Source organism: Anolis sagrei, chromosome X (genome assembly GCF_037176765.1).
Source record: "Anolis sagrei isolate rAnoSag1 chromosome X, rAnoSag1.mat, whole genome shotgun sequence".
NCBI classification, from domain to species: domain Eukaryota; kingdom Metazoa; phylum Chordata; class Lepidosauria; order Squamata; family Dactyloidae; genus Anolis; species Anolis sagrei.
The window spans coordinates 40,627,924-40,654,305 of NC_090034.1; the positions used below are offsets into that span (position 1 = coordinate 40,627,924).

At 42.1% G+C, this 26,382-nt stretch overlaps 1 protein-coding gene across 1 annotated transcript in view; it reads left to right on the forward strand.

The window, feature by feature from the left end:
• Positions 1 to 26,382, forward strand: part of DHX37 (DEAH-box helicase 37) — a 40,316-nt gene that overhangs the window by 12,597 nt on the left and 1,337 nt on the right. The window contains exons 9-26 of the mRNA XM_060785583.2: positions 1,651 to 1,752; positions 3,779 to 3,893; positions 4,010 to 4,105; positions 4,436 to 4,503; positions 6,229 to 6,376; positions 8,747 to 8,823; positions 9,828 to 10,060; positions 12,266 to 12,377; positions 13,439 to 13,545; positions 15,108 to 15,296; positions 16,893 to 17,017; positions 17,111 to 17,227; positions 17,413 to 17,585; positions 20,567 to 20,681; positions 22,048 to 22,185; positions 22,518 to 22,612; positions 24,546 to 24,619; positions 25,038 to 25,135. Coding sequence (XP_060641566.2) covers positions 1,651 to 1,752; positions 3,779 to 3,893; positions 4,010 to 4,105; positions 4,436 to 4,503; positions 6,229 to 6,376; positions 8,747 to 8,823; positions 9,828 to 10,060; positions 12,266 to 12,377; positions 13,439 to 13,545; positions 15,108 to 15,296; positions 16,893 to 17,017; positions 17,111 to 17,227; positions 17,413 to 17,585; positions 20,567 to 20,681; positions 22,048 to 22,185; positions 22,518 to 22,612; positions 24,546 to 24,619; positions 25,038 to 25,135 — 2,182 coding nt within the window. The remainder of the gene's footprint in view (positions 1 to 1,650; positions 1,753 to 3,778; positions 3,894 to 4,009; positions 4,106 to 4,435; positions 4,504 to 6,228; positions 6,377 to 8,746; positions 8,824 to 9,827; positions 10,061 to 12,265; positions 12,378 to 13,438; positions 13,546 to 15,107; positions 15,297 to 16,892; positions 17,018 to 17,110; positions 17,228 to 17,412; positions 17,586 to 20,566; positions 20,682 to 22,047; positions 22,186 to 22,517; positions 22,613 to 24,545; positions 24,620 to 25,037; positions 25,136 to 26,382) is intronic.

Sequence of the window (26,382 nt, forward strand, 5' to 3'; positions counted from 1 at the left end):
TTCACTGTGTCTGGTTGTGATCCCCAGGTTGTACCAGTCAGCTTTCGTATGATATTATTTCTGGCTTTATATTCAAGCAGTGCTTCTTGTAGGTCAGAGCACGGTCCAGGGTAACTCCCAGGTATTTGGGTGTGTTGCAATGCCCCAGTGGGATTCCTTCCCAGGTAATCCTCAGAGCTCGAGATCCTTGTCGGTTCTTAAGATGAAAAGCACTTGTCTGCATTTTAGATGGATTAGGAATCAGCTGCTTTTCCCTATTAATAGTCAGTAAGAGCACCTAAAGCTTCGGAGAGTTTCTGTTCAACCCTTTCAAAGCTCCCTGCTTGAGCGGGGATGGCACGATTGATTGAACTAGATAAACCCCATGATTTGATGCAACATAAAGCAGCTCTGAGCTTCCTGTACTGGCAGAGAAGGTTTTGACAGAAATCTGTGTGTGAACGTAGACAGTATTTGAAAAAAAAGGGTTTTCAAATACTGCTTTAACTATCATTGGCAGTACCAAGAATTATTATACTTCATTTTTCTTATATGTTTTGCACAGTAGATTGTATGAAATCAAAATAGTGTAGATTACTGCCAAAAACATAACCAGCAGCAGATTTTTTTCAAAGCAGAGTTCAGGGCTGGTGTTTCCTGGTAATTACTACTAGTCATGGGTACATGGTAACATCTCTTTGAAGCCCAGGGTACATCTACACTGTGGAATTAATTCAAATTGACGACTTTTTAACTGCCATGGCTCAATGCTATGGAATCCTGAGAGTGGTAGTTTGGTGAGGCACAAGCTCTCTTTGACAAAAAAGGCAAACGACCTTGTAAAACTTTTTTTAAAGTAATTTTTATTGATTACAAACTATTTACAATATCTTAAAAAGCAAGAAAAAAGGTAAAGAATGATAGGGAATAGAGGTATAGGGTTTTTCGCCTAAGTACACTAACAATAATATTAATACTACAACAAATTAAATTAATTTTTTTTAAAGACAAAAAATACTATTATTTAGGGAATTGGGGAAGGGAAGAATTTAGTCTAAAAGCGGAAGGAAGAAGATAAAAATAATAGAAAAAAATAAAAGGAAAAGACCTCCAATCCTGTCCATCGTGGTCTTAATTGTCTTTATATATATTCTGCAGTGTTGCTTTCCCCTCTGCAGTATCCTACTGGATGACAATTTTCACTTAATTTTCAATAAGGGTCAATATTTTCAGTAAGGTTCAATTAGCAATTTTATTTTTTCATGTTTCAAACAATTGGTGTCCAATCTGTTGTATTCTTATATCCATCTGAAGATTTATTTACTAATTGAGTTAGTTTATCTGCATTAATTATCATCAATTATTTTTGATATCCATTCTTCTTTTGTAGGTATTTCTTTTGTTCACCAGTGTTGGGCATATGTTATTCTGGTTGCTGTTATTAAATAATTGACTAGTCATTATTTTTATCCATTTCTATATCTTAAGTTTTTCAGTAAAACTCTTAACTCCCTTGATTCCTTAGCATTGAACCATGGCCGTTAAAGTGGCGTCAAACTGCATTCACTCTGCAGCGTAGATGTGCCCCTGTAGTCCTCCCTCATATGCCTGTCAATCCCCTGCAAGCAAAATTCTAAAGTAGTTGGTTTTCTTGTACTTGTGCGTTTGCAGAAGGGGAATCCCTTGAAACTGATCATCATGTCTGCTACGCTGCGTGTGGAGGATTTTACTGCCAACACTAAACTGTTCCCCGTCTCGCCTCCTGTTATTCAGGTAATAATGAGAGGTAGTTTTTTAAATCAGCACTAAAGAGACCAACACTGAAATGCCTGGTCAACCTCAGTGCACTGAATCTGGACCAGTGATACACATTCATTCTACAGGACAAAACTGTTGTGACGATAAAGGGAGTAGGATTCATATAGAGGTTAAACTTGAGTTCCTTAGATTAAGAATTGAGAATATTCAGCCTTAAGAGGTTGTTGGGCTGTAACTCCCCTGCTCCCTCACTTCTGGCTGTGTTGGCTAAGGGTGTGGGAATTACAATCCAGTAACAGGTTGCCCACTCCTGTCTTACTGTCAGGATGGGGAACTTGTTTCAGACAGGAGGAAAAGTACCAAATTACCATTTTGTTTTGACATCACATTTCTGCTGCCACTAAAACGGTCTTTGGGAGAAACATTTCAGTCTTCTAGAATGGGGAATAACCCATACAGGAGCTAGGAAATCATGCAGCAGTCTCAAAAGAAGTGTGTATGATTTTCTAGAGCAGGGCTTCTTCAACTTTTTTCACTTGTGACCCCTTTCTGTCCAAGTACATTTTACATTACCCCTGGTATATCAAATAGGTATACAAATCAAACATTTACTAATAACACATCAGTATTTGAAAGACCTGGTAGACAGGCTGATTTTCCTTTCTGTGAGGTACAGCTGAAGCATCTTCTGCAGAGTCCATTGTAAATATTGCAGAACACATTTGTGTAAATGTCTAAAACAGCCACTAGGTGTTGCTGAATTTTGCAGGACCCCGACATTGAGGTAAGGAAACCCCGTTTGGAGTCAGGATCTATAGTTTAAGAAGCAGTGCCCTAGAGCAGTGTGTCTCAACCTTCCTAATGCTGCGACCCCTTAATACAGTTCCTCATGTTGTGGTGACTCCAAATCATAAAATTATTTCGTTGCTACTTCATAACTATAATGCTATTTCATTACAGTAGCATAACTGTAATTTTGCTACTATTATGAATCGTCATGTAAATATCTGATATGCAGGATGTATTTTCATTCACTGGACCAAATTTGGCACAAATACCTGATACACCCAAATTTGAATAGTGGTGGGGTTGGGGGGATTGATTTTGTCATTTGGGAGTTGTAGTTGCTGGGATTTATAGTTCACTTACAATCAAAGAACATTCTGAACTCCCCAAACAATGGAATTGAACTAATCTTGGCACACAAAACTCCCATGACCAACAGAAAATACTAGAAGGGTTTGGTGGGCATTGATCTTGAGTTTTTGACTTGTGGTCCACCTATATCCAGAGAGCACTGTGGACTCAAGCAATGATGGATCTGGACCAAACTTGGTATGAATACTCAATATACTGAAATGTGAACACTGGTGGATTTTGGGAGAAATAGACCTTGACATTTAGGAGTTGTAGTTGCTGGGATTTATAGTTCACCGACAATCAAAGAGCATTCTGAACCCTACCAATGATAGAATTGGGCCAAACTTCCCACGCAGAACCCCCATGCCTCAAAGGCGCAAGCCTCCCTTCAGTCTCACCCGCTCTTCCTCGCCTGCACATGTGCACCACTCTGCTATGTGCCAAATACACCTGCTCTCCCCTTCCCGCTTGGAGTTTCAGAAACAGTCCTCCACTTGGCTGAAAGGCTAGCCAATCACAGCAGGAGTAGGGCTTTTGATGGGAGGATTCGCCATCTGTTTCCAAAAAGGAAGAGAAGGACAGACAGAGATTTTCAGCCTTCTCTGCCAAAGGGGTTCCTAAGACCACCAGAAATATACGTTTTCTGATGGTCTTCGGTGACCCCTTTGCAACCCCTGGTTGAGAAACACTGCCCTAGAGAAACCTAGAAGGCCAGGTTGAAATATCTCCTTTATTCCCCTCACTTAAAGAAATACTGGAATGAGAGTATCCCCAGAGTGCTACTCTCACACTTAAATTTGAATTCCCATGTTTTTGTTGGTTGACAATGTGATCAAATTCTGTTTTTGTATACCATGTGTGAATGTCTGTTTATTCTTCTCCTGCGGTATTTTTCTTGTAGGTTGACGCAAGGCAGTTCTCTGTGGTGGTCCATTTTAACAAGAGGACCCCACTGGACGATTACAGTGCAGAATGTTTCAAGAAAGTCTGCAAAATTCATCGAATGTTGCCTGCAGGTAACGGGCGCTTCTTGTGATTCGGTGTGATTTGGTGTTGTTATAATTGTCCATCCATCCCCTGCCCCCCAGCTATGCCTGTGGTCTGATATTTAAGGCATGTTCTTGTCTTGCAGGGGGCATCCTGATATTCCTCACCGGTCAGGCCGAAGTGCATTCACTGTGCAGGAGACTGAGGAGAGCCTTCCCTTTCCGCAAAAATGTGTCACAAGGTAATTTGGGTCTTTTCAGAAGCTGTTGGTATTTCTGTAGTCAAACATTTACAAGTGTGACTGAGAAGGAAGCATTTGCTGCTCTAAGACTTGGCTCGCGAACGTGGATCCCCAAATACAGTTGGATTTTAATTCTGACTGATTCTCAGAGAATCAGGGAGCCACAACATCTCAGCACCCATGCGATGGGAGGAATCAGTGACATTTCTAAATGGATGAAACCGCTCTGGAACCTGTCCTTAAACCAAGGGAGATCTTTCAAACTGCAAAAAATCACCCCGTTTGTATTTGGGGCACTTTGTGACAAAAATGCTGCTTTGTTCTTCCCAGGGGACGAAGACAAACAAGATTCTGTCGAAGAAATCAGAAGATTTAAGAAATCCAGAAGGAAGAATATGGTAAGTGCAACCATGAAAAACACTGCCTCTCGTCTTGACTTTCTCCTCCTAACACAATTGTCATTTTTTTGAAGTACAGACAAGAGTTTTCAAAATGGCTAACGAAGATTTGTGAACTATCTGTGATGGACAAATTGATTAGGCTTATAGAGAAGGAATCTGTCTATTTTTTAGAGAGATTTGTGATTTACTGTGTAATATGTTCCAACGATCTTTTTTTTTTGAGGGGGGTCATTCGTTATGGGGTTTATGAGCTTGTTGTATGTTATTAAATGTAGAAGTCTGGCTAGATCATATTTCTTAAAGGGAGTGAACAAGTTAGACATAGAAAACCAGCAGACCAAGAGGTCTGTAGGCTAGTCTTTATGTTTGTTATTTAGTCTTTTAATATCTATGTTACGTATGCATATCTGCGTATTGGTGTGATTTATTTTTTGTGTGTGTTTATATGGATTTTGTGTGTGAGTGTGCTTTTGTATAGATTTTTTGTGCTAGTTAGAAGGTAGATTAGTAGGGTGCTTTTTTAAAACATTGTGTAACTTTATTTTGTTCACTTTATATAGTTGTATTATGATTTTTCCCTTCTATAAATAAAAATTAGTAGCAAAAATCACAATTTACAAGATAATAGTGAACCCCATTAAACCAATGATTTTGGTGGAAGCCTACTGCAGAGTTGGCCTTAGGAAATGCCTAGAGAGGATGTATTTTTGTTGTAGATCAACCACCAGAAGCTGATGGTTTAACTGATTATTTAGAGAGGTTTGTGAGCTTTCTTATGTAACAAAGTGATAGGATCTCAAGTCTGGGAAATTCAAGAATGGGAATTGATGCTTCTCTCTGTGAGAAAACTGGCTCGTAAAGTGCAGGGCCTCAAGGGCATTAAGGGGAGTCAGAAGTAACAACAGCAGATAAGAAATCGAGTGAAGATCTGAGTGATAAGGAGGGTTTCCATGTCTTTGTTTACAAATGTCTTTGTTTACAAATCAGAGCTGAAAATTGTATTGTTCATAGAGATTACGTGGGAATGTTTTGAAGGAAATTCACAGGGAACAGAATGATTTCATGGGTGTCTGTTAAACAACAAGTTGTTTACCTTAAGATCAGGTCAGGCAATGCTGTGTTAGAGTGAGAAGCTAAGCCTTAGTTCTCTTGTTCCTGGTTGAAGTCATGCTTTAATTCTGGATTTAATGTATTTTTGAAATTTTTTATGTTCCTCTTCATGTACTAGTTATACCATATTGATTGTGGACTTACGCTGTATCCATGATTCCTGGCTGCTCCTGGACTTTAAAACCTCTGGAACTTTATGAGACATTAGAATTATTGTTTGGTTATCACCTGTTGCTAAACTTGTTTGAACTATATATCTTCCTTTCTTATTCCTGATTTTTTCATATGGTTTTTATATGTTGTTTTTGTTTTTTACAATAAACTGTTTGCTTATGTTCCTGGACTCTTGTTTGGTGCGATGGTCATAGGTGTTTCCAGGCAAAAATTTTATCATATGTGACTAAATGAAACTGCATACTGAGGCCACACTATCAATATTATGAGCATTACCAGTCCACAAGAGGCAGCTTCTCTAAAAACTGTCTGGTTGACAATCGGCATTCATTATTTATCATAGGTGATGTGATTCTGGAAAAATATTCCATAAGAAAAACATGCTCTTTCTTTGCAGGCAAATGTATATCATTGCAGTAACTTTATCCTTTGTCTTAGGCGCTACCCAAAATTGATCTAGATAACTATTCTGTTATGCCAGTTGATGAAGGAGATGAAGATAGAGATGCCACTGTTGATGATGAAGAGGCTGACTTTGTGGACTCAGATCTTGACTTGGATTTGGGCGACAGTTGTCTGGAAGAAGGTTTGCCTTTTCAGAGATATTTTTTAATATATGATTATAACTATTCCATTTCACACATTAGGAGTCCCTGGTGGCACAATGGGTTAAACCCTTGTGCCGGCACAACTGTAGACCAACAGGTCAGAGGTTTGAATCCGGGGAGAGTGTGCATGAGCTCCCTCTGTCAGCTCCAGCTCCCCATGCGGGACATGAGAGAAGCCACCCACAAGGATGGTAAAACATCAAAAACATCCGAGCATCCTCTGGACAATGTCCTTGCTGATGGCCAATTCTCTCACACCAGAAGTGACTTGCAATTTCTCAAGTTGCTGCTGACACGAAAAAAAAATCACACATTGTGATATATGTCACCTTTCATATAACAGGCCACTTCAGTCCTACTTATATATTTGCCTCTCAAATTCCCTCTAAATGAATCCTTTCCTCCTCTCTCACCTACTGTGATATTAAAAGTTATCTATATACATAAAGTTATCTATATACAGGCTCCCACCTCCACAAACAGCTATAGCCCCCACTGCTCAGAAGACACCAATGGCCCTCCCTCCAATGAGATTGCAGGTTATAATGAGCACCATGAACATGTCCAAGAGCCCTGCCAGTGTCCTCCACAAACACTATACTGCCCACCACTCAAGTGAAGGCTTTCATACAGGGACAATTTCATCCTAGATTTTATGTGTTTCGTCCATCACAGACATCCCAGTATTTTTTACTCTCTCCATTGGTGTGGCATTTGCTTGATCCCATCCACTGCCTCTCCCATAACCCTTTCCTATTCTATGGTACACAGCAAACAGAGGAATTGATCGACAACTGAACATACTAGAGAGGTTTGGGGAGAATTCACCATGATTTATAGGAGTTGTAGGTACTGGGATGTAAAGTTCACCTGCAATTTAAGAGCACTCTGAACTCCACCAATGATGGAGCTGGAACTAACTTGGCACACAGAGCCCACATGACCAGGAAAAATACTGGAAGTCTTTAGGGGAAAATTCACCTTGATTTGGGGGTGTTGTAGTTCACCTACATCCAGAGAGCACTGTGAACCCAAACACCGATGGATCTGGACCAACCTTATGCATTTTGAACAATTAAAACAATGACTTTTTCAAATGACCCAGGCAACGCCAGGTACCCAAGCTAGTATTTGAAAATTATAAATAAAAATGTTTTTCAAACAGAGTTCATAGCATGGACTAGTCTTCCTGCTAGAATCATGTAGCATAGCACTTTTAATATTCAGGGTTTTTTTTGTTTGTTCAATTGCTAATCCCAGTAAGAACAAGGTTGGATCGAGTTCGGCTTTGGTTTTAAAGTTTTTTTGTATCGGATTCCAATAATGTTTAGCTTTATCACAAATCCACCACATTGATGAGCCTCACATCTCCAACAAACATTCTTTGGGTCTTTATACACATTGTGGATGCTTTTGTTGGGGAAGCGTGTTTGGCAGTGAGGTTGTTCAGTCCCAGAAGAGCTTGTAAGACCAACAGAATCTTGTGGCATCTTATAGATAGGCAATCAGTTGAAGCCTGCAGTCCACAAATGAGTATAACAGATAAATCATCTTAGTCTTTAACAGGTCCAAGACTCTTCATTGCCTTTGCTGCAGCAAATTAATACTGCTCTCTCCCCCAAAACGTTGCAATAGAAGAGCCTGGGTAATTCTCTTCAGTTTACAGTTTTGTTATTGGCATGACTTGATTTGTCTTGACCTGATTTTTCTACCGTTTTTCTGGAAACAAAACGCAGTTTGCCTCTCCCAAATTCTGTATTTCATTGCACAATTGTAACCTTTTTTGTCCCCTTTTTGACCCCAAAAAGGGAGGTGCAACCATTATGTGATTTAAAAAAAAACCTGCCTCTGATTCTCTGGTTTCTGTTTTTCTTAAATAAGTAAGTAAAGTACCTTACCTCTGAAAGGGGAGGAGGAGGAGAGATGATCCAGTCTCAAACAGCTTTGTTTCTTGCCTCAAAAGGAAAGAGGAGGAAAGATACCCCCTTTCTTTTCCCTTCCTTTCTCTGAAGGCAAGGCAGTTCACAACATCTGAAATTGAGCTCTTTGGAGGAAGAAGGGAAGATCCAAGCTCCATAGACCTCTGCTTCGGGTTTTTTGAACAGCGTTAAGGACTCAGAGGAAAGAAGGGAGCTGAAATCAGTCCCAAAAGGCTCTGCGACTATTATGCGAGGAACATAAAAATACCAATTTTGCCATCGAAAAATTGGGGTGTGACAATTATGCACTAAGATATGGTATATGCCTCTGTACCTTCCACTGTTTACTTATCAATCAGCGGCAGGTGTATCCGCAGAATGTTATTTCCTGAATTTCTCAATGTGTTCTCCTTTTAATTTGGCACAAAGAAGAGAAACAGGATTCCTCCCTCCCGCTCTACGTTCTTCCTCTCTACTCCTTACTGGCGCCTGAAAAACAAGCCAAGGTAAGGATTCATATCTCTCAAAAGATCATGCACTAGTTTAGTAACTATTTGCACATTTTGCAGCAGAGAGCTACTGTTTCCTATAGAGTAGGCTGACTTTAGGAATAGAGAGTTGTCTTTATTCTCCCTCCTGAACCTTTGCAGTCCACTAGCCAGAGCTGAGGGAGAATTGTGGCTCTGGAAACCAGACATAAGATTTGCTTGTCATAACAGGCATTTCTCAGCACCATAACTAGAGCTTGTACACAAATCTTTTTGTGCGTGAATCTACTTGTGTCCCTTTCTCTGTGCAAGTTCTCTTTATTCCAAAGTTAAGATATGTTGTGCTTGTGGAAGTTGAAAATCCTTGCTGCTTAACCGCAGCTCACTCTTAAGATCTGTGAGTAGATATCAGTCTATTGCCTTCCAGTCTCTAATTTATGGAATCAAAATTGCACTATCCAGGTGCATTTTGTTTTCTGTGAAAGGAGGGGAGGTCCACAGTTTTAGGTTAACCTTGATGTTTGCAGATATACAAAAAACATCAAGGGGAAAATCCTGCCATCAGAACCGTCTGATGTAGTTAACTTTACATCAAGGATAAGCAATATGCAGCCTTCTAGTTTCTGGGGTGTTGTGTGGTTTCCAGGCTGTATGGCTGTGTTCTAACAGCATTTTATCTCGTCATTTCATCTGCATCTGTGGCTGGCATCTTCGGAGGATCTCCAGCCACAGATGCAGGTGAAATGTAAGGAGAAAATGCCTCTAGAACACAATCATACCATCTGGAAACCACACAGCACCCCAGTGATTCCAGCCGTGAAAGCCTTTGGCAATAGTTCTAGAGGCTGTTGGCTTGTAACTCCTTTCAATACTACTTGACATAGGCATTGGTGGGGAATACTAGGAATTGCAGTCAAACAACCCCTAGATTATTGATTATTACTGCACAATGAACAGTGGGCACTACAACATTCAGTGCAGTTTAATTTCTCCTCTGACCAAAAAAATGTGTGTTGTCCTAGGTTTTCAGGCCTCCGCCTCCTGGCACAAGGCTGTGTGTTGTTGCCACCAATGTGGCTGAGACCTCTCTGACCATCCCTGGTGTCAAGTACGTGGTCGACTGTGGGAAGGTAAAAAAACGCTTCTATGACAAAGTCACCGGTGTTTCCTCATTCAAAGTCACCTGGACATCACAGGCATCTGCCAACCAACGTGCTGGAAGAGCGGGCCGTACAGAACCGGGCCACTGCTACAGGTCAGCTGGCACATGCTTTCTCTCTTTCTGAGGATCTGATTTTTTTAAAAAAAAGCAGTTCTGGGGAAGCCAGAAGGCAAAGTGTGTTTAGTGGTTAGAGTATTTGGCTGCCACTGAGGAGAACCAGGTTCTGGCCCCTGCTGATCCACATTAATGTCACTGAGCATCCTTGAGTCAGTTTCACTGTTTAAATGTTTTAATGTTTGTATATTTTTGGTCTTTGAATTGTATTGGTTTTACTGTAAGCCAGTTGGGAGTCTTTTTTTTTTTAGAGAGAAAGGTGGGATACAAATAATAATTCTTATTCTAATCTTGTGAAAATAAAATGGGGAGGAGCGGAACCATATGTCCTGCCTTCATTTCCCTGAGGAAAAAGCAGGACACAAATGTAATAATTTCAACCCTTCAGCTTTGATCCGGCAGTCAAGGAAGTTCCTGTGCCCAGTTGCCTCACAGACTTGGATAATCAATAGGAAAATAACAACAACAACAACAATACATGAATGATCTAAAGCTTTACAGAAAATCAGAAACTGAAATCCAGTCACTGACCAACACAGTCAGAATCTTCAACACTGACATCAGTATGGAGTTTGGCCTAGACAAATGCGCCACAGTGGCATTAAAGAAAGGGAAAATTATTCACAACAAGGGCATAGAGATGCCAAATGGACAAACCATACAGTAAAATCAGCCTAAAGCCTATAAATATCTGGGCGTACTACAGCAGGACAATATCAAGGATGGACATGTGAAAAATATGGACAGCAAAGAATATGTCCAGAGGGTCAGAAAAATTCTGAAGAGCAAATTAAATGGCGGAAATACGATCAAGGCTATCAACAACTGGGCCATCCCCGTCATCAGATACACTGCTGGAATTGTGAACTGGATGCAAGCAGAGGTGAATGATCTGGATAGAAAAACAAGGAAACTGATGAGAACCCACTACTATTACACCTGTGTAGTGGTGTCAACAGATTTTACCTGCCCAGAAAATCAGGAGGCAGAGGGCTTCTGCAAGTGAAACAAACGGTAGAAGAAAAGAAACATGCATTGGCAGGTTATGGGAAAGACAGTCAAGAACCAACATTGATGGAAGTCAATAGTAGAAAGCTGCTTAACGTGCAAAAGACAAAAGGTGAATACCGTAAAAATACAATGTAGAGTAGAAGAGAAAACTGGCAAAAGAAAGCTCTCCATGGACAGTTCCTGGGAAACACTGAGGGCAAAATTGACAAGGAAAGAAACATGAATGTGGCTCACAAATAGAGCTTTGAAAATGGAGATTTAGGGCCTGATTCTGGCAGCCCAACAACAAGCCATTAGAACCAATGCGATCAAAACCATAATTGAAAAATCAACAACAGAGTTCAGGTGTAGACTGCAAGGAAGCAGACGAAATGATGGATTATATACTCAGCTGCTGCAAGAAGATCATGCAGATGGACTACAAGCAGAGGCATAACACCGTTGCTCAGATGATCCACTGGAACTTGTGTCATAAATACCATTTGCCTGTGAAAAAAACTGGTGGGATCACAAGCCTGAAAAAGTTACAGAAAATGAACATGTCAAACTACTCTGGGACCTCCAGATTCAGACTGACCAAATTCTGGAGCACAATACCCCTGACCTCACGATCGTAGAAAAAAACAAAGTATGGATCATCGATGTTGCAATCCCAGGCGATAGCAGAATTGACGAGAAGCAACTGGAAAAGGTGACATGATACGAAGATTTAAAGATTGAACTGCAAAGACACTAGCCTGTCAAGGTGGTCCCATTGGTGATCACTACACTGGGTGCAGTGCCTAAAGACCTTAGCCTGCATTTAAACAAAATTGGTGCTGACAAAATTACCATCTGTCAGCTGCAAAAGGCCACCCTACTCGTATCTGCACGCATCATTCGCCGATACATCACACAGTCCTAGACACTTGGGAAGTGTCCAACATTTGATCCAATACAACATCCAGCATAGTAATCTTGTTTGGTGTTGGCGAACCTTGTTGTGTTTTAATAATAATAATAATAATAATAATAATAATAATAATAATAATAATGGTATCCCATTTTATCTCTCTAAAAAAGAGAGTCAAAGTGACTCATAATAAAACCAATACAATACAAAGAACTGCCTAATCTTAGTGAGACATTTTCAAGCCTTCTTGGCAGCACTATTCACCCGTCCAATATTTCTAGGCTCTACTCTTCAGCCGTCTTCAGTGATTTCAAAGAGTTCACTGATCCTGAGATCACCAGGCGGCCGGTTGAAGATTTGATTCTGCAGATGAAAGCGTTAAACATTGATAAGGTGAGAATGTATTGTCGAAGGCTTTCATAGCCAGAATCACTGGGTTGTTGTGAGTTTTCAGGGCTGTATGGCCATGTTCCAGAAGCATTCTCTCATGACATTTCACCTGCATCTATGACAGGCATCCTCAGAGGTTGCGAGGTCACAGACCTCACAATCTCTGAGGATGCCTGCCATAGATGCAAGCGAAATGTCACGAGAGAATGTGTTTGGAACATGACGATACAGCTCGGAAATCACAACAACCTGATAAGGTGAGAGTTTGTTGAAGAACATTCTTTCCTTTGTCCAGCCCTTTCTTGCTTTGATTTTCCGAGATCGTTTCACAGCCAATCATCCTAATCAGCTTAATTACATGGAGTTCAGTTCAAAGATAGAAGTGAATCCCTCCCTGCCTGCCTTCTACAAAGTTAGCTGTGTTAGTGTGTTAAAAATACAGACAGTGGAAAAACCTGTGGCACCTTTAGAGGCATGTTGGAGTACAGATTCCATAATATCTCACCATTGAACATGCTAGTTAAGGTTGAAAAGATCTCGAGGGCTACAATTACTCATCATTGTTCTAATGCAGGGGTAGGAATCACAACATTATCTGGATATTGTTGGACTGTTTCTTCCAGCAACCTTGAGGAATGCTCGATGATACAGTCCAGGAACATGTGGGGAACCACATGTTTTTCATCTTTCCTTTAAAAGCCAACACAATACCTTCTTTGTACTATGTGTATAAAGAGAGATAAGGGTATGGACAAAAGACAGGGAAATTTTAAATGAGTCTCCTTGTAGGATATAGTTGAACTCACAATCTTTTCCCAGCAAATGGTCACTCAGGATTTGAGCTTGCAATCCCCAGCTTATTTTTTTTTATTAAATTCACATTCCTGTTGAATTTAATAAAACATGTTCCACAGGAGACGTAGCACTGCCCTGTAAATCAGCATGCCAGAAGCTAATTTTTAAAGGAGGGGGCACAAAAAGAAATGTGACAGCACCTTTAAGACTATGTGGTTTTATTTTAGCATGCACTTCCAGTGACACAATTGTCCCCTTTGTGTTCCTAGGTGATCAATTTCCCCTTCCCAACTCCTCCACCAACTGAGGCACTTGTAGCTGCTGAGGAATTGCTAGTTGCTCTTGGGGCCTTACAGGAACCCCCCAAATCTGGAAGGTAAAGTGCACACATTGCTGTTTGCTATGGGTGAGGTAAACCTTTGCTGAAACTTTAGCCTTTTTCTATAAGGGAAACGTGGAAGGCAAGCAGGGATGGGGCCTTCCAGATCTCTCTCTTTGGCAAGGGAGCTCCGAAGTCTGGGAGCAGCGTTCACCAAAAAGATCCTATATCCCTTGTTCCCACCAAAGGCAGGACAGAGTAGGACAGAGAGAAGGCCCTCCCCAGATGCTCTTAACCTTCTGTCAGGGTCATACCGAGATATATGGTCCTTCAAATATCCTGTATCCAAGCCATATGATTATTCTGGACCTTTGCCATTGTCCTGTTAGTACCCTTTCCGGGATGGAAGTGTTAGGGAAAACTACCCTAAAATAAAGCAGAGCATCCAAAAGCAAACAGGATACAAAACTTGAGCAACAGCTCATTAGTGACCAGAGTGTGAAGTGCCATGTGATGTGGCTGTAAAAAAAGTCAGAGGTTAGGAGGCAAACGTACAGAGTCCAATCTTTAAAAATCACAAAAGGTTTATTTACAATAATAAAGAACTAACTACATTCTTCATGGTAAAGAACTGGGTCTGAGTTACTCTAACACCCATCTAGAGATCATTGCTGGGCCTCTGGTTAAAAACTATTTGTATTTGGGCTTCCTGGTCCACACCAACACAATGACTTCATTTGACTACATAACCAACCCACACCGTTTTGTGAACTCTTGCTGGCTGTTGTACACTAATGTGGATGTTTTGTTTAGATTTATGTTATTATAGAATTTTGTCTGACTACGTGTAGTTAATTTATTGGTGTCAGGTTTCATTTACTGATGTTAGGTTTTTAATTTGATGTTAGGTTTTAATGCCACTTTTATATGTGGGGGTTTCCTGGGGTTTTATGTTAGTATCATGTGTTTTATGTAGGCATTGAATGTTTGCCATTATTATGTTAAAATAAGTCGCCTTGGGGAGATTGTGCGGAATACAGTTATCATCGTCGTCGTCGTCGTCATCTCTTCTAAGGTTTCAAAGAGAGGGGGAAAACACCAATCACTACATCTCTCTGACACACACATGCAGAGAGAGATCTCAAAACACAAAGCACATACTCTCCATACTAAAGTGTAAGAAGGCAGAAATCAGATTCAAAAAGTTTGCAGTAGAAAATTTCCTGCAATTTACTGCAAGGTTGTTTATCCATTTTAAACAACCAATCAGAATGAGAGCAGAAACAGAGAGGAGAGAAGAAATTAGATATATTCCAACTGTTATACAGGAGACACGGGGGAAGGCAATTCCCTCAGCCTGTACTAAACTAACTGCTCCTCGTTGAAGACTTGAGACTTGGGCAGTGTCGGGTTGAATCCCAACAGGAAGCAGCACTTAAGAGTTCCTTGACCCATAGAAATAGGAGTGTTGCCTTGGTCTGTTTCCCTATTTCAATGGGTGAAGGAATCCAAGCAAAGTGCCACTTTCATCCTGGATTAAGCGCTTGCCCTGCATATGGATTTGAAATGTGTGCTTTGTTTTTCTCAGGACAAAACTTTATTTCATTTCCTCCTTTTAGCCTGAAGAAGCTACAGGAAGCCAAGCTAAGCTGCCCCATCAGTACCCTGGGGGCTATGATGGCTGCCTTCCCGGTCTCTCCCCGCTATGCCAAGATGCTTGCCCTGAGCCAAAAGCACCACTGCCTGCCCTACGTCATTGCCTTAGTCTCGGCCTTGACTGTTCGGGAATTCTTTGAAGACTTCAGCAGGTGCGGTTCTCCCAAGAATAGGGGGGAAATCGGGTCTGAATCTTCATATTGTGAACACTTCTCCATCCTTTCTTTGGTCTACAAGAACTTCAAGGCAGTTGATGGATTTTAAAAGAATAGTAACTTCATAAAATCTCATCAAATATGAATTGGAGCAACATAGCAAAATTTAGTAATGACAAAGACCCAACATTGGATCTTGGCCCAAATGCTTTGCTCTTCATGTTACGGATGAGCAAATGTCTCAAGTATTTTTCTATAGACTTCTCTCCCCCCCCCCCCCCCCCCCCGGCACCTCAAATAAAATGGAAGTCTCTGTCAGAAATTCATAAAATATGTGGTCTGAGGTGTCTCTACTGAAAAGTAAGCCCCTTCAAATCCAGTGGAACTTCTTTCCAGGAAAATATGGGATTGCATCCTTAACAAGAAAATTAAACTTGGACCTTGGTTGGGGCAGAATAGAGATGGTTAGCTTCCCCGTCTTCTGCCCACTGAATGGCCATGGCAAAAACAGAGTTTTGGGGAAGGTATTATAGCAGGGGTTTCCCCCGGGGTTAGCCTATACCAGTGTTTCTCAACCTTCCTAATGCCGCAATCCCTTAATACAATTCCTCATATTGTGGTCACCCGCAACCATAAAATTATTTTCCTTGCTACTTCATAATGGTGATTTTGCTACTGTCATGAATCATAATGTGAATATTTGAAATTCAGGATGTATTTTCATTCACTGGACCAAATTTGGCACAAATACCCAATGCGCCCAAATTTGAATACTGGTAGGGTTGGGGTTGATTTTGTCATTTGGGAGTTGTAGTTGCTGGGATTTACAATCAAAGAGTATTCTGAACTCCACCAATGATGGAATTGGACCAAACTTGACACACAGAACTCCCATCACCAACAGAAAATACTGGAAGGGTTTGGTGGGTATTGACCTTGAGTTTTGAAGTTGTGGTTCACCTACATCCAGAGAGCACCGTGGACTCAAACAATGATGGATCTGGACCAAACTTGGCACGAATACTCTATATGCCCAAATGTGAACACTGGTGGAGTTTGAGGGAAATAGACCTTGACATTTGGGAGTTGTAGTTTCTAGGATTTATAGTTCACCTACAATCAAAGAGCATTCTGAACCCCAACGACGATAGAATTTGGCCAAACTTCCCACACAGAACCCCCATGCTTTGAAGGGACTCACTGGCGCGAGCCTCCCTCCAGCCTCACACTCTCCCTCGCTCACACATGCACACCACTCTGCCATTTGCCAAGCACGCCTGCTCTCCCCTCTCCACCTGGAGTCTCAGAAACAACCCTTCCCTTGGCTGAGAGGTCGGCCAATCACAGTGGAGGAGGGCTTTTGCTGCCATCTGTTTCCAAAAAGGAAGAGGACAGGCAGAGAGATCTTCCGTCGTCTCTGCCAAAGGGGTTCCTAAGACCATCAGAAATAAATGTTTTCCGATAGTCTTGGGGAGCCCTCTGAAACCCCTTCACGACACCCCCCAGGGGTCCTGACTCCTAGATTAAGAAACACTGGCCTATACTGAGGAATTACCTGTACTTCAACTCTTCTGTTATTTTTCCCCCCTGCAGGCCAGGTGTTAGTGAGGAAGACCAAGAGAAGCTTAAAGGCAAAAGGGCACGGGTCATACAGATGCAACGGATCTGGGCTGGACAAGGACCCTCCCAGAAGCTGGGAGACCTCATGATGATGCTAGGTGTGCCTCTCTTTGTTTCTTTTTTGCTCTCCTCTTTGGAGTATGCTTCTGCTGGGCCTACTGAAATCCTTTGGATCTACCTTCTTATTCTAGGAGCTGTGGGTTCCTGTGAATATGCTGGATGCACGCCTCAGTTCTGCGAGACCAATGGCTTGCGGTACAAAGCGATGGTGGAAATCAGGCGTTTGCGGGGGCAGCTCACAACAGCAGGTAAATTCTACCTCTGTGATAGGTTGGATTTCGGGCTGTCGTAATTCAAAAACAACTTGAAGGCACGACTTGTGCCTTCTGACTCAGAGATGGAGAGTTCATTTGGAGGATGGCTCTCTTGGGTGATTTCCTCTCACTTTCTTTGGTTGTCTGCGGTTTTTCTAATGCTTTGTTATCCTCCCAAGTTAATGCCATCTGCCCTGATGCTGGCCTCTTCGTCGATCCCAAAATGAAGCCCCCAACAGAGACGCAGGTGACTTTCTTGAGGCAGATAGTCCTGGCTGGACTGGGAGACCATGTCGCCAGGAGGATCCAAACAGAGGAACTTCTGGATGAAAAGTGGAAGAATGGTTACAAGGTACCCTTCCTGACTGACTTGCTTCTCATCTCTTCCCCTTTAGTTATACAAGGGTGGGTCACAAAGTTTTGCCTCCTGTGTCATAAAAAGGTTATGAATGAACATTTAACAGTAGAAGTTGTTACAGATCATAGCCTGAACTGTCCTCTACACAAAACTACCACCATAGTCACCATCAATTTGTACACATTTGCACCATCATTTAACCCAGGCATCAAAACCATTTTGAAAAAAAATCCAGGTTTTGCTTCGTAGCCCATAATTTTAAAGCTGTTTTCATGTCATTCAAGTCGTATCTGAAACCACTTAGGTTGTCTTTCAGAGGTCCAGACAGGTCAAATTCCATTACAGTGTCCCCATAAACATTCTTTGAGCAATGATGGATGTCCTTAGGTGCACAACCTTCTTTGGCCAGAAATTCAATGACGACTCATAGTTCTAATCAGTCAATTAGAAAAATAAGAGACACTATCAGTAGAGTAAGGTTACCTCTATCATATCATGCATTGGTAGTCCAGTAGCTGTGAAAGAAATAAAAGTTAGAGCGATGGGGGCACTACTTTTTGACCCACCCTCATATAATGCTTCATGCCAAGGCAAGTGACAGGGAGGAGCTGCTATGGGGGTAATGGCGGTGTCTGAAAAACTATCTAACCCCTGGTCAAGAGCGAAAGTAGCGATTGTAGCTTTAAAGAGGTTTTCATGCGTTGTTTTTCAGTAGAGGGCAGTTGTTGTTGTTCATTCGTTCAGTCGTCTCCGACTCTTCGTGACCTCATGGACCAGCCCACGCCAGAGCTCCCTGTTGGCCGTTACCACCCCCAGCTCCCTCAAGGTCAGTCCAGTCACTTCAAGGATGCCATCCATCCATCTTGCCCTTGGTCGGCCCCTCTTCCTTTTGCCTTCCACTTTCCCCAGCATAATTGTCTTCTCTAGGCTTTCCTGTCTCCTCATGATGTGGCCAAAGTACTTCAACTTTGTCTCTAGTATCTTTCCCTCCAGTGAGCAGTCGGGCTTTATTTCCTGGAGGATGGACTGGTTGGATCTTCTCGCAGTCCAAGGCACTCTCAGCACTTTCCTCCAACACCACAGCTCAAAAGCATCGATCTTCCTTCGCTCAGCCTTCCCTAAGGTCCAGCTCTCACATCCGTAGGTGACTACAGGGAATACCATGGCTTTGACTAGGCGGATCTTTGTTGTCAGTCTGATGTCTCTACTCTTCACTATTTTATCGAGACTGGACATTGCTCTCCTCCCAAGAAGTAAGCGTCTTCTGATTTCCTGGCCACAGTCTGCATCTGCAGTAATCTTTGCCCCTAGAAATACAAAGTCTGTCACGGCCTCCACGGTTTCTCCTTCTATTTTCCAGTTGTCAATCATTCTTGTTGCCATAATCTTGGTTTTTTTGACGTTTAGCTGCAACCCGGCTTTTGCGCTTTCTTCTTTCACCTTGATTAGAAGGCTCCTCAGCTCCTCCTCGCTTTCGGCCATCAGAGTGGTGTCATCTGCATATCTGAGGTTGTTAATGTTTCTTCCAGCAATTTTCACCCCAGCCTTGCATTCATCAAGCCCCGCACATCGCATGATGTGTTCTGCATACAAGTTAAAAAGGTTGGGTGAAAGGATGCAGCCTTGTCGTACGCCTTTCCCAATCTTGAACCAGTCTGTTGTTCCGTGGTCAGTTCTTACTGTTGCTACTTGGTCCTTGTACAGATTCCTCAGGAGAGAGACAAGGTGGCTTGGGATGCCCATCCCACTAAGAACTTGCCACAATTTATTATGATCCACACAGTCAAAGGCTTTAGAATAGTCAATGAAGCAGAAGTAGATGTTTTTCTGAAACTCCCTGCCTTTCTCCATTATCCAGCGGATATTGGCAATCTGGTCTCTCGTTCCTCTGCCTTTTCTGAACCCAGCTTGAACATCTGGCAACTCTCGCTCCATGTATTGCTGGAGTCTTCCTTGCAGGATCTTGAGCATTACCTTACTGGCATGAGAAATAAGGGCCACTGTACGGAAGTTTGAGCAGTCTTTCGCATTTCCCTTTTTTGGTATGGGGATATAAGTTGATTTTTTCCAGTCTGATGGCCATTCTTGTGTTTTCCATATTTGCTGGCAAATGGCATGCATCACCTTGACAGCATCATCTTTTAAGATTTTAAACAGTTCAGCTGGGATCCCGTCGTCTCCTGCTGCCTTGTTGTTCCATTACAGTGTCCCCATAAACATTCTTTGAGCAATGATGGATGTCCTTAGGTGCACAACCTTCTTTGGCCAGAAATTCAATGACGACTCATAGTTCTAATCAGTCAATTAGAAAAATAAGAGACACTATCAGTAGAGTAAGGTTACCTCTATCATATCATGCATTGGTAGTCCAGTAGCTGTGAAAGAAATAAAAGTTAGAGCGATGGGGGCACTACTTTTTGACCCACCCTCATATAATGCTTCATGCCAAGGCAAGTGACAGGGAGGAGCTGCTATGGGGGTAATGGCGGTGTCTGAAAAACTATCTAACCCCTGGTCAAGAGCGAAAGTAGCGATTGTAGCTTTAAAGAGGTTTTCATGCGTTGTTTTTCAGTAGGGGGCAGAGCCCAAGCCAAAAAGGGAAGGACCAAAAATAAAAGGATTTTTTTCACTGAAAGCATTTGTGACTAGTGACAAAGTCTTATTAACTTTATTTATACCCTGCCCTTTTCTCAACATTGGGATTCAAGGTAGTTTACAAACTGAAAATCAAGTCAAAGAAATACAGTTTCGTTCCATAGAAGGGAAGTTCTTCTCTTGCCAGAGAAGCAGCAGAAGCTGTTATGCAGTGGCAAATTATTTCAGTGTATCTCTGCCTCGGAAGCAGAATCACAGAATCACCTCATCACTGAAGGATAAATATTAAAGTGGAGGATCATGACTTATTGCCGATTTCCCTTACTGCTGGTTGTGATTTTTTTGTTCTTCTTTCCCTGCCCTGACATTCCTCCCGCCAGACCCCTCTTCTGGACGATCCTGTCTTCATCCACCCTAGTTCAGTCCTCTTCAAAGAGCTCCCTGACTTTGTCGTTTATCAGGAAATTGTGGAAACCACCAAAATGTACATGAAAGGTAAAATCAGCTCCTTTCCGTCCTCAACCCCTCCTTTTTGTTTTCCTTTTGGAGATAATTTTTGCTGTTCCCTTTAAAGCAGCAGTGAGCAAAGTGCAGCCCTGGGGCTGCATGCTGCTGCAGCCAAGTTCTTTTTGTGGCCTTTGACTTCAGAGCCTTCTGGACTCCTTTTTTTCTAGGAAGCCTTCGGGAGCAACACTTCGCCTTTTAAACAGGTCGCACTCACCCCAAAATTGGCATAAATGTGTTTTGAGAACCAGAAGTGAACCACAGTCAGCCCACCACATTTATGGGTTTAACTTTTGCAGATTTGATTAGGAATCTCTACATTCTCAAAAGCAACTGTATAGTCAGCATCCACCAGAAAGTCATACTAAAGGACCTAGAGATTCCTGGAAAAATGTTATTTCAAGGGGGGGGGGGGGCATATTATTAATATATTCCCCCTTGAAATAATACTTCTCTAGGAATTAATATTATTAATAATAACATTTCCCCTTGAAATATTAATAGAACAATAAGAATAATGTATACACATCTGTCTATATCTGTACACATCTATCTATACACATAATAAAAGTTAAAAATGAGTATGTGTGTATGTTGAGGAGGTGTCCACTTATACAGTCAGTCTCTGGCCTCCACAAACAGGCTATAGTTCCAAGTAGTGAGGAGCCTCCAAAGGCACTCCCTCAACTGACATTGCATGTAGCGCAAACGCCCCAAACACTACAGCCCACCACCCAAGAAATACTTTCATTTGGGAAGAATTTCATCCTAGATTTGACGTGTTTCCTCAACCACAGGCAGGCATCCCAGGGTTCCTTGTGTGGAATTTGCATGACCCTGCCCACTGCCTCTCCCTTAACCCTTTCCTATGGCACACAGCAAACAGAAGAATTGATCAGCAACTGAACAGACTGGAGGGATTTGGGAGACTGACTCAGCAGGTAGCCAGAGAATGCTGAACCCAGCCAACGACAGATCTGAGGCACACTTGCCACCTAGAACCAACATGGCCAACTGTGAATACTGGCTGGGTTTGGAAATGATTGCCCTGGGAATCTGGGAGTTGTAGTTCACCCTTATCCAGAGAGCACTGAACTCAGCCAATATCGTATCCGGACCAAACTTGGCACAGAGACTCAACACAATCAAAGCCCTCCTGACAGATGATCATTTCGCCCTGCTTTAAAAAAACCCCGAGGAAGGGGACTCCAATGGATTCCAAATGAGCATATTCTACTTACTGCTAGGAAGTTTTTTAAGTGGAGACTTTTTTTCTCACCTTTTTTTAGACCAGCACAAGCTGATAAAAGATACCAACTTCTAATCATGTTTTGCCCTTTGTCTCCATTCCTTGAAGGTATTTCGGTGATTGAACCAGAATGGATCCCGCTGCTTTTACCTCCATACTGCCACTTCGAAAAGCCACTGGACAACCCGCCTCCTTCCTATTGTCCTGAAACGGGCCGAGTGCGCTGCCACAGGCCAAGTGTCTTTTGTACGTTGCACAATGTTACCTTGCTTTCTGGGGGAAAGTGATGCATTTTCCATGTATCTTGGTTCCAAATGTGTCGGACCTCTGTTACCATTGTATTTGTCAAAAAGACCCATGTGTTAGAAATGGAATGTCCCGTTTCCCTCTTGTGTTTTCTTCTTGCCTCACAATCCCTGGTCCACCTAGCTATGTATTGCTGGCATAGATTGGCAGAAGCTCTCGGGGGTTCAACCCTCCTGCTTCTGATGTATTTAACCATGGAATAAAGAGGGTGAGTCCTGAATGCCAAACCAGTCAGCGAGAGAGTCTTCACCACCTCCCCCTTCTCTCTACAGATCGAGTTGGTTGGCAACTTCCTGCTGTGGAGGTAGATTATCCAGAAGGCCTCGAGTGCTACAAATACTTTGCCAAGTTTTTCTTGGAAGGGAAAGTATGCCAGTTTCTCTTTTATTCCTCCTTTTTAAAAATTGATTTTATTTATTTGCTGTGCTATGATTTAGTTAGGGTTAGGTTTTCCCCTGACATTCAGTCCAGTCGTGTCCAACTCTGGGGGTTGGTACTCATCTCCATTTCTAAGCCAAAAAGCCGGCGTTGTCCATAGACACCTCCAAGGTTATGTGGCCAGCATGACTGCCTTCCCGCCGGAGCAGTGCCTATTGATCTACTCACATTTGCATGTTTTCGAACTGCTAGGTGGACAGAAGCTGGGGCTGACAGCAGGAGGTCACGCTGCTCCCTGGATTCGAACCTGCGACCTTTCGGTCAGCAAGTTTAGCAACTCAGCAGTTTAACCCACTGCATTTAATTGCCCAAACTGGGAGGTTTATCAAAGGGCAATGGGCTATATTCCGAAAATCAATCGATCTATCTATCTATCTATCTATCTATCTATCTATCTATCTATCTGTCTATCTATCCAGATAATAAAAGTGAAAAAGTGTGTATGTGGCAGAGGTGTCTACTTACACAGATAGCCTTCCACCTCCACAAACAGGCTATAGTTCCAAGTGCTAAGAAGCCTCCAATGGCATTCCCTCAACTGACATTGCAGGTTACAATGAGTGCCATGTCCTCCCCAAACACTACAGCCCACCATCCGAGGAATGCTTTCATTCAGGGACAATTTCATCCTAGATTTGACCTGTTTCTACCACCACAGGCAGGCATCCCAGGGTTCCTTGTGTGGAATTTGCATGACCCCGCCCATTGCTTCTCTCTTAACCCTTTCCTACCCTTTCCTATGTCACAGAGCAAACACAGAGGAATTGATCAGCAACTGAACAGATTGGAGGGGTCCAACAGTGGACCGGGACCAAACTTGGCACAGAGAAGCCCCATGACCAACTGAACATACTGCAGGGGGTTGGGGGAAATGACCTTGATTTTGGGAGTGTAGTTCACCTGCATCCCGAGAGCACTCAACTCAGCTGACGACAGATCTGAACCACAGACCCAACATGGCCAGCTCAAATACTGGCAGAATTTGGGGGTGACTGCCCTTGGCATATGGGAGTTATAGTTCACCCTTCTCCAGAGAGCACTGAACCCAGCCGATGATGAATAATGGACCAAACTTGGCACACACACCCAACATGGCCAACTGTACATACAGGCCTGGTTTGGGGAGACTTGACCCACGAGTCTGGGAACTGTAGTTCACCCACATCATTATGTATTTTCTAATGGGAGCATTCATAATGAAATCAAAGACAGGCTTTTTCCTAATAAATAGTGTTACTAATTAACTAAATGATATTACCTAACACCCCAAAACAAACAATGCCTTTTTCAAATAACCCGGGCACCGCTGGGTAACTAAGCTAGTAAATTAATATAAAATTGAATTAAAATTCATTAGAGCTGAAGTATTGAATTGACCAGGGCTTCTTAGACTTTTTCTACTTGCAGCCCCTTTCTGCTTGAGAAATTCTTATGTGACCCTAAGTATATAGGTATATAACATATAGAAAGAAAATGTTTAGTTGGTTTACTTACAAACTTCATGTATTCAGCATGCAGGTGCAATTGCTTATTAGTTGAAATATTAAACAGTCTGTTTCAGTCCCTTCTCTATAGCATACAGACTAATATATAAGCTTTTGCAAGGCTTGCTAAACAGGCTGATTTCCCTTTTTGTGAAGTATAGCTGAAGCATCTTCTGCACAGTCTGCTGAAAACACTGCAATAGGTGATAACATTGAGCTAAGGGGATTCAGTTTGGAATTGGGACACATAGTTGAAGAAGCAGTGGAAATAGACTATTAAGTTGTGGAATTCACTATCTCAAGGTATCTTTAATCACGCGAGAGCCCTAAAGATCCTCAAACATTATTAACCCATGGCTATGTGTTTCCTTCTCTTAGGTGGTTAAAAGGTTGGCCACCCACAACCGCTGCTTGTTGTCAAGTCCAGTCACAATGCTGAAAACCTGGTCCAAGTAAGTTGGCAGTTGAGAGGTTCTTATAAGCTGGTGGGCTAGACACCCGAGCCGTGAGGTGGATTTGCAAACACTTAGAAAAAATAGCTTGGTATTTGGCCTCTTTTTTGTTTTGGAGCATGAGAGCTTCTGCTAAATTCCAGTGTTCATGCTTTTGGGGTAAATGCTTATGGAGTCGAAAAATGGTGCTGTGCATGCAAAAAGAGGTGGTACTAGTAGATTTAGAGGTGAAAGAAGCCCAATGTTAGGACAAGTACAAGAGATGGGAGGGAAGCACAATGTGGAAGTGGAACAGAGAAATGGGAAAGGGAGTGGAATGGAGGACCCTGAAAAAAAAAGAGCATTCCACACTGTGCCCTTTTCTCTTGCCTTTCTTGATCCCTGCTCTTCACTGTTGCCTGTTGGGGATTTTCTGCAGACTCCAACCAAGGACCGAATCCCTTCTCCAAGCTCTTGTTTCTGAAAATGCCAATAACTGGGACGCTTTACTTGCCGCCTGGAAGAAGAACCCGAAATGTAAGCTACACTTGCTAAGGAAAACTACCCTAAATATAGCAGAACATCCAAAAAACATAAACAGGATACCAAAATTGAGTATCCACTCATTAGCGAGCAGAGCATGAAGTACTGTGTGATGTAGCTGTCAAAAATTCAGAGCTTAGGAGGCAAACATGCAGAGTCCAATCTTTAAAAAAACACAAAAGATTTATTTACAACAATAAGAAATAACTGCATTTCTTAATAATCAAGAACAAGGTCTGAGCTACTCTAACACCCATCTTTTCTAAGGTTTCGAAGAGAGCAAAAAACTCAATCACTATATCTCTCCTGACACAAGCAGAGAGAGATCTCAAAGCACACAGCACCTACTGTCCATACTAAGATGTAAGAAGGCAGAAGGCAGATTCAAAAAGCTTTGCAGTAGAAAAGTATCCATGTTAAACAACCAAACAGAATGAGAGCAGAAACAGAGAGAAGGAATTGATACATTCCCAACTAAGCGAACTAAACCATTCCTCATTGAGGACTTGAGACTTGGTCAGTGTGGAGTTGAATCCCAACAACACTAACTTTTGGCACTCCCTGTTACAGTGCCTCTGGTTCTTAGCCAAACTTATCTTGAACCCAAATGCACCAGAGTGCATTGATGCCAGTGTCAAAAAGAATCTTAGAGCCATTTAGACACATTTCCACTCCCAGCTGCAATATACTTGCTCCCTGAATTCTATCCCTGAAATTTGAAAGGTTAACTTCTTAGGCTAGGATCTAGTACTACATTCAAGTTTCCAGTGTAAGTATTGGATCGCAGTCTTGGATATCGGAGAACCCTCTCCCAGACAGCTTAAAGCAATGGTTCTCAACCTTCCTAATGCTGCGACCCCTTAATATAGTTCCTCATGTTGTGGTGACCCCCAACCATAATATTATTTTCTTTGCTACTTCACAACTGTAATTTTGCTACTGTTGTGAATCGTAATGTAAATATCTGATATGCAGGATATATTTTGAGTATTCAAGCCAAGATGAAATTTGGCACAAATACCCGATGCGCTCAAATTTGAATACTGGTGGGGTTGGGGAGATTGATTTTGTCATTTGGGAGTTGTAGTTGCTGGGATTTATAGTTAACTCCACCAATGAAGGAATTGAACCAAACTTGGCACATAGAACTCCCATGACCAATAGAAAATCCTGGAAGGGTTTGGTGGGCATTGACGAGTTTTGGAGTTGTAGTTCACCTACCTCCAGAGAGCACAGTGGAC